Source organism: Tiliqua scincoides, chromosome 1 (assembly GCF_035046505.1).
Source record: "Tiliqua scincoides isolate rTilSci1 chromosome 1, rTilSci1.hap2, whole genome shotgun sequence".
NCBI lineage: Eukaryota > Metazoa > Chordata > Lepidosauria > Squamata > Scincidae > Tiliqua > Tiliqua scincoides.
The window spans coordinates 11,454,564-11,467,998 of NC_089821.1; the positions used below are offsets into that span (position 1 = coordinate 11,454,564).

Genomic DNA, 13,435 nt, shown 5'->3' on the forward strand with positions numbered 1-13,435 from the left:
CTAGTAGGGATCAAGTGGCACAAGGAACCAGTACGGTACCCACCTTCTGCCTCTGCCCTGGTTCCTCAACCTGAGTGCTTGATCGCATGTCACAGGTTTTGACAATCCTTTAACCATAGTTCAGAGACAGGAAGCATTTCATCTGGACCAGCCCCTAGTGAATTTAAGGATCACCCTACATGTTCAGAGAAAGCATGCTGTCCACTTCTTCTAGTGCGGAGCATTTCAGACTGTTGGTAGAGTATTATATTTTTACATATTTACATCATCAGTATCTGAATTGTTCACTTTGAATAGAGACACTCTCCTTGGCTTGTTAGCTTTCCATAGTCAGGGATAAGCAGTGAGGTGTCCAAGTTTGTGAGTGGCACTAAACTTTTCTAAGTGGTGAAGACCAGAAAGGATTGTGAAGAGCTCCAGAAGGATCTCTCCAAACGGAGAGAATGGGCAGCAAAATGGCAGATGCATTTCAATGTCAGCATGTTTAAAGTAATGCACATTGGGGCAAAAAGGGGGATTGGACAGATCTATGGAGAAGTCTATCATAGTTTACAAGCTGCAATGGATATGTGCAACCTTGTGGTTTTAGCAGTAGGCTACCTCAGAATGCCTGATACAAGGGAGGGCACCAGGATGCAAGTCTCTTGTTGTGTACTCTCTGAGGCATCTGGTTGGCCACTGTGAGATGTAGGAAGCTGGACCTATGGCCTGATCCAGCAGGGCTTATATTTTCTTTGACATGGGATAGCATTCAGTTGAATAATCTGCCACTTACATTTTATAGTTGTGTTTTCTCAGGAGAGCAGTACAGCATGCTTTTCATGAACATGTAGCTCAGCCCCTTATCTATTTAAATTGAAGTGCTTTGGCTTAATTGGATTCCGAAGCAGACTAAAAGGCAATTACTGAATATTGATACTAATCTATTAGTGTTTGTCATTTTTTCCACAATAAAATGTGTACGATTAGTACAGCTATTTCACTGTCACTGTGATGTATGCAGCTCCTGGCCTTCATTTGAACATCCCAGGGTAATCCAATTTTAATAGCTTCATGCAAAAATGTGCATTATTTCTAGCTGTTAACAGTAATTAAGTCTCTGTGTTTCCAATCCTTGTGAGTGCTGCAATTTCCATATCATTTTCTACAGGCAGCTCAAGGGGGTGGTCATAGAACACTGCTATATGGCCATGCTATACTACTTCGTCATTCCTTCAGTGGGATGGTAAGCTGTTTGTTTATTACAAGCATAGTGTCTGTTGCTATGGTTGCGGGAGGATGGAGACAAGGACAATCTACAGCTTGTCAGGTGGAATGAGCAAGAGGGTTGGAGTAGTAAGGTTCCTCTTGTGCTTTCTGCACTCACAGTATCTCCTCCTCCTCTAGATTCCTCAGCTAGACAATTATTTGGGCCTTCCGTCCCACCTTCCTCTTTTTGCTTGAACATTTCCCCACTTCCCCACTCACACTATCTTCTCTACTGAAGACAGCACCACCAATTAGCAAGGGAGGTGTCATGTTGAGAGAGAACTGGGTCCAGCCCTATCTCTTGCTTGCCTCGTCATCTCTCTCTACTGTATACTGCCATCCAAGTCACCTCCAAGGGTGGAAAATGTGGGATGGAGATCATCAGAAGCTGCCTTATACTGGGTCAGACCATTGGTCCTTCTGGGTCAATATTGTCAGCACTGGTGGTGGCTTGCAAAGGTTATACAGCCCAATCCTATCCACACTTTCCTGAGAGTAAGTCCCATTGACTCTAATGGGACTTACTTCTGAGTAGACTCGCATAGGATTGGGTTCTTAGATGGGGAATTTTTTTTCTCGGCCCTACCTGGAGATGCCAAAGATTGAACCTGGGACCATTTGCATTCAAAACAAAACAAATGCTTTATTTTGAGTCATGGCCCTTCCCTTGAGTCATGGCCCTTCCCCTAACAAGGCTTACCTCGAACCTGCTATTTCACAATATGCTTTGAGCAGCCCAATCTTAACCTGCCCTGGAGTAGGCAGGCTGGCAGACCTGCCCCACATCCAAACCAGGTTTGGGGCCAATTGCTGCTCAGCCTGGGGCAAGGGAAATCACATCCCCTTACCCCGGTAAAGCTGCAGCAGTCCCAATGGGGCTATTCAGATCTGTGTGACCTCAATGGGGGGCATAGATCCAAGTGGTTTGGGGCTGCCCCAGGCTGCCTAGGAATGGGGATAGGATCAGCATAAGTGCCAGATCCTGGCCCTGCCCCTGTTTACCAACCGCCTGCCCACAGACCTGCCCACCCTTCCGTTGCCTCAAAATGCCTCCTCCCCACGCCCCCTCCAAACCCCTGCCCTGGCCTAGCTCAACCGGAACGGGCTTATCTTTTGTTCCAGCATAACTGGGCTCATGCCGTCCTCCTTGTTCTCCCAGTGGCGTGGAAGTGTTTTACGGCACTTTCACGACACTAGTGGGCTGGCGCAAGGGACTTGTGCTGGCCCAGGGCACTTTCGGGATTGCACCCTAAATTACTTGCTTGTGCTACATAACAAGGTTATCTGCCAGTGCATGTATTCTCTTAGGGCCCAATCCTATTCAACTTTCCAGCAGCTGTAATGCAACCCTGAGGCAAGGGAGCAAATGTTCCCTTACTTTGTGAAGGTGTCCATAACTACCCTATCGCCGCAGGATGCAGCACACACCCCATTGGCATGGCTATCCCAGTGCTGGAAAGTTGGATAGTATTTGGCCCTCATCATGTTGGATTATGGTCAAAAGATACTAGTTTTTAAATACCTATTGCAGCAAATAACATTTTATTCAGTTGTTTTTAAGCCATTTCTGCACAATATTTTATATACATAACAGGGATCAAATGTGTACACCTGTGGGCTGGGTTAAGGTGCTAGAGGCCCTATGGTACAGTTATTGTAAGATATAGTAAATGTAAGTCATAACACTGTGTTTGATAACAAAAATATATATTAAGCAATCTTTCAATCTCATAGAAAACAGTGTAGTTTCAAAGCAACTTCTGGTCAACGTGGCTGCTTCTAGGAGTATGCTTTGAACACAGAGCAGGAGTACTTCAACAAACAAGCTCTGTTTTAAATAGATTATAGTTTTACAGTAGTAAGTTTTGCTGGGCACCATCTGCAGACTGCATTTATTTCTGGAAACTGGTAATTAAGATATATTCCCAAAAAGTCAAGAAACAAAGTAAAGCCATTCTATAAAGCGTTGGCTTTGTTACTAATTTTATTTGTTGACCTGAAAGATTGTTTTTCTCTTATAATGATCCTAGGATCTCAGAAATAAGAAATTTTAAAATGTGTATATCTTAAATTATCTTACACCAGCTGTCCCAATGCAGTGATTGTAAGAACTTCCCTGTTCATTTCATTGTAGAAATCTGACCCACATTCCCCAAAGCAAGTAGATTAGATTCCCTGGTTGTGCACATCTAAATGCACAAAGGTCTAAATTCATGCACAAAATGACAATATGACATAATTAAATGTGTTGATTTCAGAAGACATGACAACTCTAGCTTGTTGTGTTTTTTTCAGTATTTGACATGTTTGACTACATCAAGATCTCAGACAGATAAACTTGCCTTTGATGTGGGACTACAAGAAAATGCAGCAGGTGTGTATGCCCTGGAATCTTGCACCCTTAACCTCAGATGTGTGATGGCTAGTTTGTGTCAGATCTGTAAAACCTGCAAACCAGACAACAAACTGAACACCAACCATATATAGTAGTCCACCAGTCCTCCTGATTCTTCTGTCTGCTTGGAACTGTAAAAACAGGATGTTTGTCAAGCTCCTGGCTGGCTACAGTACATTGGTTATTGACTGCTTTCAGCATAGTCAATATGATATTGCCCTGCTTTGCAGTGAGTGAAAAACACTCTACACATGCTGAGAGACTCTAGGGGCCCAGTCTTATCCCCTCTGCCACCCGTTGATGCAGTGGCACCAAAATAGCAAACGTGGCATCCTATAGTGGGGGAAGCTACCTTGAGGTGTCCTCTAGGCAAGGGAACAATTGCTTATTTAACCAAAGGTAAGCTTCTGCAGTGCAGATAGGTCTACTTACTTGGTCCTATGACAATTATTTTACTAGTGTAAGTCTGCGTTGACCCGTGCTGCAGATTGGACCCAGAGAGGGGGTTAAAATACCAATGGCACCAGTGCCGCTGATTCTGCCGCCTCCCGGGATCTGATTCACCCATCCCCTCTCTACCCTCTTTTGCCCCATTTTACCCTCTCCATGCCTCTGTTCCGCCCTCCCACCTCTCCTGTCATCTTATGTGCTCTGGTGAGCAGAGGAACCTTCAGTGATGGGGCAGGAAGGTGTTGGCTACCGGCAGTGTGCTAAATCATGCGCTGTTGGAGCATCTTTTGTGACAGGTGCTGACTGCTTTACTGCAGTCATCGTAAAGAGGAAACCCCCTGTGAAGCTGGGTCCCTGTGATAAGATTGGGCTGTAACTTCTTAAGATTCATTCTGTAATAGAAAATATGATGTATACTTGTGTTAATAGAAAATTTATGTGAAATACAAATATATTATCAGTCAATACTAGGAAGCTTTGAACATGCCTTTATAAAGAAAAAAAGCGCCTTTATTAGGTGCTTCTGCATGCAGAGAAAACATTAAAGAAAACAAAAGCCTGTAGTACAGGGAAGTCTAATTATAACCATTTTAAATATGTGTCACTCTCTTGCTGCTGGGTTGGGTTTAGTCCTACATAGAATTGCTCTTGGAAGATGTGCATTGATTTCAGCAGCTCACAAGTAAAAATGCTTCAGCTTGAAGACCTAGTTCATTGAGAAGCCCTAAATAGTGTGTCCATGTGTTGTGAATCCTCCATATAACTCAAGCAGTTATCAGTTGTGACTGTTTCAGCTGTGTGTTGAGATGCAGTCTCCAGTCTCAGCACTGTTCTCTGTTGTCTCTTGCTGTCTCACTTGCCCACCGGAAGTGCCTAGATATTTCTTGCACTGGGACAGGGGAACAAGACAGCTGCTGTGCTTTGGAACTATATGGTCTATAGACTGCAATTCTGCAGCTGGGAATTCCTACACACTACCTCTGCACGATCAAGAGTAGCTCCAAGACTACTGCACATTTTAGAGTTTTTTAACTATCTCTGTATACTATAGGTGAGGCCTGCTGGTGGACCATTCATCCTGCTTCTAAACAAAGATCAGAAGGAGAAAAAGTACGAATTGGAGATGATCTTATCCTGGTTAGTGTGTCCTCAGAAAGATACTTGGTAAGAAGACTCTAGAAGTCCTTATGATTTTTTTATAGCAGGGGTTGGTAACATGGCCTGTGGGCCAGATTCTGCCACCCAAAGTCATCTGGCTCGTGTGGACCTTGGCTTGGGAGGTGAAGCTTCTCATACAGTTTGCCACATGATGAACAGGGCACAGCAGTGGCGCAAGGACTCTGTCATTCCTTGTTGGATGTGTGGTAACTTGGGTAGGAGGCTTCAACTCTTAAGCTCCACACAGCTGCTTCCAGGAACTCGGTAACCCAGAAGTTTGGCAATGATGTGATGATATTCTGGCCCCTTTGTGCAGAAAGGTGGCCGACCCCTACTTTAAGGCATGTCCACATGAGTGCTTTGATTACTTACAGTTTTGTCCATTTTTTCCCAGTTTTAAAGTGCAAGGTTCTGCTGTTGATTACTTGCCTCTACAAGGAATTTTAGTCACAAACCCTTCCCCCCTGAATATAGCAGAATTTGCAAAAAAGGGGAGGGGGTTTGAAAAGGGGTCCAATAAAGAAGGATGGTAGGTGGGAAGGGAATCGAATACAACACCTCCTGTTTAGAGCAGTTGTAACAAGGCTTGCACCTTGTCAACAAAACTATAGATGGAAGGGAAAGTGGAATACTAATCTTACACACTCATTCTCATCAAGACATAACAATTGAATGAGTTTCGTTTTTAACAAGGCTCGTTTGTTTTAAGTCTATGACTTTGTACAGTCTTGGAGATAATTGTTCTCATTGTGCTTTCTGTGAATGTGCTTTTCTCTTTCAGCATCTTTCTGTGTCATATGGAAACATACAGGTGGATGCGTCCTTTATGCAAACACTATGGAATGTGCACCCCACTTGTTCAGGAAGTAGTGTTGAAGAAGGTTTGTTAAACTGTGTTTTGATGCTAGTTAAAATTGCTATTTAATTTGTGACTATGCGCTGTAATTTTCTTTGCTTAAAAAAAAAATCAGTGCTTTTCAAATTCTAACTTCAGTGGGAATACTATCCCAATGCACTGCTTCTTTTGTCTAGGACAGCGTTTCTCAAATTGTGGGTCGGGACCAACTAGGTGGGTTGGGAGCCAGTTTCAGGTGGGTCACGTCGCACCTAGCTCAGCCACCACTGAAAATATAGAGCTGGAAATACAGGGGACAAAGCTGCTGGACAGGGCAGGCTCCCAGTGGGAGAGAGGCATAGTGCTTTCCCCTAAATAGGTGGGAAGACGGGATGCTGGAAAGGGAGGAGGGCTGTGTGGTTGGAGAAGGATCCAAGTCTGCATTCAGCTTTGACTTCCAAGCTGGAAATGTTTGAATTCCAAGCCATGCAAAATGACAGCACACGTGCACTGTGTGATGGAATCTTTGATCATAACTTAGATTTGAAGCCTAAATTGATAATGTCACTTCTTGCCATGACATCACTTCCAGACTAATGACATCACTTCCAATAAGTCCTGACAGACTGACATTCTCCCATCCTTCCTCCAAGGATATCAGGAGTGCAATATATGCTTCCCCCCCCTCACTTTGCTGTGGTATTTGTGGCAGTTTCAAATCCTTTTGTGGTTGATTTAATCGTATGAGGGTTAAATCCAAACTAATTTGAGCTGTTTTATGTTAGCACAAAGGTGTGTAAGCACATAATATCTAGAATGGTATTTCCTTTGTAGTGTTTGTCTCTACATTAATATTAATTTGGCTATTTAGTGGTGAATTTAGAACAGCTCACAGTGAAATGATGATGAGTCATTTCCCCACTTTTGCTGAGAGACAAAGTGCCTTCATTTGTCCTGGTCTCTCTATGTTAAATTGGTTGGAAAGTTGCCTTCCATTAAATGTAAATCTACAGAAGAGCCAAGTTGTTTACTGTCCCCCATCACCTGCTACCTCTGTGCAGTATTGATTTTTATACAAATGATTAATTTTGTGCAAGGGAAATGACTTCATTTATCAGTCAAGCCTATGTTGACACATTTCCATAATTTGGATATCAGTAACTCTTTAAGATTGTGCTATTGTGTAATGAACTTTGCTTTTTTCTACAGTTGTGTACTCTGCAGTAATAATACTAGATGTTTTCATTTCCACTAAACAGTCTCTGAACCCTAACTTAGCCTTTTCAGACATATAGTTCTCGCACCCTATCAGTCTCTAACCCTGATAAGGAAGAGATCTAAATTCACAACAGGACTTCTGTTTGGTGTTTCTAACAACTTATGTTCCATGCTTTTTAAAAACTTGCAGTACTAAAACTCTCTCTGAAAATGTCTTTCTCATGAACTGATAAAGGAGCTTTCTGCTGTTGTAGTTGAAACTGTAGTTGAAACTGTTTTCTAACCCCATCTGTGCAAAGTTCTGTGAAAACCTTTGCAAACCTTATCATTAAACCCCATCTATGCAAAGGAGGAAGGGTGACTTTGGCCTATTTTCCTCTACCTTGGCAGCTCCCTGTGTCTGCCCCCGCCCCAATATGAGGGTTCCACAATCCTCAGGAAAAATGTCTGGGTTGTAGGGGGCTGTAGAGGTGATGGGTGATAATCAACCTCCTCACCTCTTGTGCAAATGGCACTACTTCTGCTCAGAAAAGAAGACCTTAGGATTCAACCCTGTACTGATAGTGGTATTAAGCACTGGGATTGTACTGTAGAGTTCAAAATGCTTTACATTTTGTCAATAATTCTACAAAAACAGTGTAAGGTAGGTTACCCCCAGTTAACTGGGCAAAGAGGCACCATTGGAAATGGTTGCCCTCTTACATTTAGCAGGGGAAAACAACTTTCTTTACCCCAACATGGCATCTTTCCCAGTGGCTGTTTGCTGGTGTCTCTTTTGCGCTTGTTTTAAATCTTGAACACTTTTGTGACAGGGAACCATTTATTTTGTTGTGTAAATCTGTTTGTGAACTACTTTTTGTTGAAAAGCAGTATATATAAATATTTTTAATAATAACAGAGGAGTTAAAGGAGACAGAGCAACAGACAGGCACTTCCTTGATTAAGGAAGTCTAAGGAGTTTGTAGCCAGGTTTGAGTACCCATGTCTAAACCAGAGATTTTCAACCTTTTTTTTTTTTTATCTCTCAGCACACTGACAAGGCACTAAAAAGTTGTCAAGGCACTACATTAGGTTTTTGACAATTGACAAGGCACACCATTTTGTCAGTGGAGGGCTCACATCCCCCAATGGACCTACTATGAATGACCTTCCCCCAAATTCCTGTGGCACACCTGTGGACCTTTCATGGCACACCAATGTGGCCTGTCATGGTGGCTGAAAATGTCTGGTCTGGGCCCTCCCAAGGTTTCTCTCCCAAGGTCAGTTTCCTTCCCATAGCAAATACTAGCTGTCGGGGGAGTGATTTTCATTGGGACCATGTCACAGAGGCAAAACTTCAAACCTTTGGACCATTGTACCCATCTAGACTAAGGGTCTTGCAGCTGGTGTTTATGAAAAAAAATTGACAGAAGGGCAAACAGCATGCTTATAGGTAGTCTATGGGGAGATTTAAATCTAAGGGGAGATTTGAAATGGGAACTTCTCACTCTCTTAGATGCTGCACTATACCATAAGATTCAGAAATCTGCTCTCAGACATTGAGATCCCCAGACACCTATTTCTAAAAATTTATGAGGAATCTTATTATTTTCTAGGATACCTACTTGGTGGGCATGTGCTGCGTTTATTTCATGGCCATGATGAGTGCTTGACAATCCCATCTACAGAGCAGAATGATTCACCTCACAAGTGAGTTACAGCTTTATATTTTATATGCTTCCTCTTTTTAGTTTAATAATGATATTTTGCTGAAAACCTCCAAGAGCCATGTTTGAAAGAGAGTGTATGTGTATACCGTATTTGTACCCCTTGTGGCAACATTTTAAACACCTACTGTTTTATATAAGAACAGCCCCACTGGATCAGGCCACAGGCCCATCTAGTCCAGCTTCCTGTATCTCACAGCGGCCTACCAAATGCCCCAGGGAGCACACCAGATAACAAGAGACATCATCCTGGTGCCCTCCCTTGCATCTGGCATTCTGACATAACCCATTCCTAAAATCAGGAGGTTGCGCATACACATCATGGCTTGTACCCCGTAACGGATTTTTCCTCCAGAAACTTGTCCAATCCCCTTTTAAAGGCATCCAGGCCAGTCGCCATCACCACATCCTGTGGCAAGGAGTTCCACAGACCGACCACATGCTGAGTAAAGAAATATTTTCTTTTGTCTGTTCTAAGTCTCCCAACACTCAATTTGAGTGGATGTCCCCTGGTTCTGGTGTTATGTGAGAGTGTAAAGAGCATCTCCCTATCCACTCTGTCCATTCCCTGCATAATTTTGTATGTCTCAATCATGTCCCCCCTCAGGCGCCTCTTTTCTAGGCTGAAGAGGCCCAAACGCCGTAGCCTTTCCTCATAAGGAAGGTGCCCCAGCCCAGTAATCATCTTGGTCGCTCTCTTTTGCACCTTTTCCATTTCCACTATGTCTTTTTTGAGATGCAGCGACCAGAACTGGACACAATACTCCAGGTGTGGCCTTACCATAGATTTGTACAATGGCATTATAATACCAACCGTTTTGTTCTCAATACCCTTCCTAATGATCCCAAGCATAGAATTGGCCTTCTTCACTGCCGCCGCACATTGGGTCGACACTTTCATCGACCTGTCCACCACCACCCCAAGATCTCTCTCCTGATCTGTCACAGACAGCTCAGAACCCATCAGCCTATATCTAAAGTTTTGATTTTTTGCCCCAATGTGCATGACTTTACACTTACTGACATTGAAGCGCATCTGCCATTTTGCTGCCCTTTCTGCCAGTCTGGAGAGATCCTTCTGGAGCTTCTCACAATCACTTCTGGTCTTCACCACTCGGAAACGTTTGGTGTCATCCGCAAACTTTGCCACCTCACTGCTCAACCCTGTCTCCAGGTCATTTATAAAGAGGTTGAAAAGCACCGGTCCCAGGACAGATCCTTGGGGCACACCGCTTTTCACTTCTCTCCATTGTGAAAATTGCCCATTGACACCCACTCTCTGCTTCCTGGCCTCCAACCAGTTCTCAATCCATGAGAGGACCTGTCCTCTAATTCCCTGACTGTGGAGTTTTTTCAATAGCCTTTGGTGAGGCACCGTGTCAAATGCCTTCTGAAAGTCCAGATATATAATGTCCACGGGTTCTCCCGCATCCACATGCCTGTTGACCTTTTCAAAGAATTCTATAAGGTTCGTGAGGCAAGACTTACCCTTACAGAAGCCATGCTGACTCTCCCTCAGCAAGGCCTGTTCGTCTATGTGTTTTGAGATCCTATCTTTGATGAGGCATTCCACCATCTTACCCGGTATGGATGTTAGGCTGACCGGCCTATAGTTTCCCGGGTCCCCCCCTCTTTCCCTTTTTAAAAATAGGCGTGACATTTGCTATCCTCCAATCTTCTGGCACCGTGGCCATTTTGAGGGACAAGTTGCATACCTTAGTCAAGAGATCTGCAACTTCATTCTTCAATTCCTTAATAACCCTTGGGTGTATGCCATCAGGGCCCGGTGACTTATTGATCTTTAATTTATCAATGAGGTCTGAAACATCTTCTCTTTTAACCTCTATCTGACTTAACTCCTCGGTCAGGAGGGGCCGTTTGGGCAGCGGTATCTGCCCGAGGTCTTCTGCCGTGAAGACAGATGCAAAGAACTCATTTAATTTCTCTGCCATCTCTAAGTCTCCTTTTATCTCCCCTTTCCCTCGCTGACCATCCAGAGGGCACATAGTGTATAGTGTATAGGAAAATAAGCCTGAAATCATATCCTTGCAGTACTACAGGTAAGGGAGGCAGGGCACCAGGGAGGGCACCAGGATGAGGTCTCTTGTTATCTGGTGTGCTCCCTGCGGCATTTGGTGGGCCGCTGTGAGATACAGGAAGCTGGACTAGCTGGGCCTGTGGCCTGATCCAGTGGGGCTGTTCTTATGTTCTTAAACTACAATTCCCAGGAGGCCTTGCCGGTCTTCTTGTTATCTGGTGCGCTCCCTGGGGCATTTGGTGGGCCGCTGTGAGATACAGGAAGCTGGACTAGATGGGCCTATGGCCTGACCCAGTGGGGCTGTTCTTATGTTCTTGTGTACAGATATACTAGCGCTGTACGCTGTGGGGGATTTTCAGCTACTAGAGGTCTCATTGGGGTAAGGGAACATTTCTCTCCTTGCCCTGGGGTAAGCTCCAACAGTCGCTGTGGGTTGGTTTAGACCTGCACCATTAATTGCTGGCACAAGTCTGCAGAGTCAGGATTCAGCATGTGCTGCCACTTCTGATTCTGCCCCACCTCCTGATCCAGCCTCCTCCCTGCCCCATCACCAACCGATCCTACCAACCCCTCCCTCATTCTGCTCATCCCCCCATTCAACTCCCTCCCTCCAACCTCCTGTGCAAGCTGACCTACTCTGGTGGCTCTTTGTGGATATGCTGGTACGCGGGAAGCCACTCCGGCTTTCCCTCCAGCTGGGCCTGCAGCACATGTTGATGAAGGCCTGCCAGCTCACCTCTAGTTATGCTAGTGGGGAAGCGGGATAGGATTGGGCTGTAAAATAGCATAAACATTTTCCTAACTCTTGAAATAATTTAAATGTAAGTATTGTTTACTTGTTATCAGAATGAATGAACCCTCATATAAGACAACAGGAATAATTATGATGATTGCAAAGATGAGTCTACTGCACGTTGATGAATGTAGTAGTGGAACATTGGTAGGACTCAGAGAAGCTTCTCATTCGGAAGCAGAGCTTTCTACTTCCTCCCTACTGCACTCCCCGCTCCCAAAATCACTCTTGAAGATTGAGGGGCCTCTTTAATGGAATGGGACGTGGCACAAGGGGTTGCAACGAGAAAATGGAATTGGCCTCCTCAAAGCACCTCTGGAACCTCACTGATGTTATGCTTCATATTTTTGATTTGTATTAGGGGAACATTTTTTACTAGAAATTAATTCATAAATAATTCCTTTTCATCTTTTTAGATGGTATGTATGTTCTGGCCGAATCCCAAATAGACTTTTCTGGTATATGTTGGAAGAGTTAGAAAAAAGTTAATTGCTTTCATTTTTTATTGTTGAATAATTATCTAGAATTTTAGCACTAAATTATTCCTTGTACATTTTACCTTATTGCTCATAGCTGTGTATAATATGCCTCTCTTTCCCATCACTATGAAAAGGAACAAAACAAAGAACACAAGTTTGAACTTGTGCTCGGGCTTGAAATAATTATAATCATCAAGAGGAACATTGATGATAATATTAGAAAATCTCAGTAGAATACAGAACAAATTAAAAAGTATATATTGTTCCAGTTGGCCTCATTCATGTGTTCTGCGAATTGTCTAAAACTAAATATGGCAAAACTATAAATTCATCAAGAAATTTTAAGAAAAATGATATGACTGCTGGGTAAAAGTGAATCAAACATCATTTTTGTTTTTTCTCCAGAGACTCAAGAAATTCTTGTGACACTTCTAGGTATTCCAAAAACCTAAAATAGCAAAATTCATCAGTAATATCCATAATTAAAAAATTCCCCTCTGGAATGGGAACCCCCCCCCCCTCCATAATTGGCATGTGCTTAGTGATTTGGCAACCAAACATGTCCATCTAGGACGGTGAAGGGGTGGGATAAAGTGAACCAGGTGGTGAACACTCTGGGTTCACTCAATTATTTTTTGCCTGTTGCTGAATCGCCCATTTGTTGAATGGTGAGGAGCTCCCGCTTGTTCACCCACAAGTGCAAGGACTGGGGATTCCTTGGACAGATGTAAGTAGCTAGCAAATAGGCACTGTATTTCTATCCAGAAAGCAATCAGTGCATTTATGCTTTGTCTGTTCTTTTCCATCTAGCCAGTTTGCAACTTTACCAGTTAACCTGCATGGTGGGTTAACTCACCTGCATGTGAGCTGAGTTATTTGAGTAGCATTTCAGCTCCACTTGCTGGGCTTTACTGGTTACTGCATCAAACATTTTCATTGTGCTTTCCAGACAAGCTCGGGTATCTTTTTCCATCAGCCTTCTTGTACCATATTTTTCAATTTGCTTTTTTTTTTGAATGTTTAATAAACTAGTTACATTTTGACTCTTGGTCTGCCTTGCCAACAACAACCCAGTAGATTGTCATGTCTCTTTGCCCCATAGATGCTTTTGTGGG

The 13,435-nt window shown here is 43.5% G+C and overlaps 1 protein-coding gene across 1 annotated transcript in view; it reads left to right on the forward strand.

The window, feature by feature from the left end:
- RYR3 (ryanodine receptor 3) overlaps positions 1 to 13,435 on the forward strand; it is a 296,319-nt gene that overhangs the window by 51,763 nt on the left and 231,121 nt on the right. Inside the window, exons 4-8 of the mRNA XM_066612315.1 lie at positions 1,151 to 1,225; positions 3,544 to 3,622; positions 5,145 to 5,257; positions 6,033 to 6,132; positions 8,900 to 8,993. Of these exons, the coding sequence (XP_066468412.1) occupies positions 1,151 to 1,225; positions 3,544 to 3,622; positions 5,145 to 5,257; positions 6,033 to 6,132; positions 8,900 to 8,993 (461 nt within the window). The remainder of the gene's footprint in view (positions 1 to 1,150; positions 1,226 to 3,543; positions 3,623 to 5,144; positions 5,258 to 6,032; positions 6,133 to 8,899; positions 8,994 to 13,435) is intronic.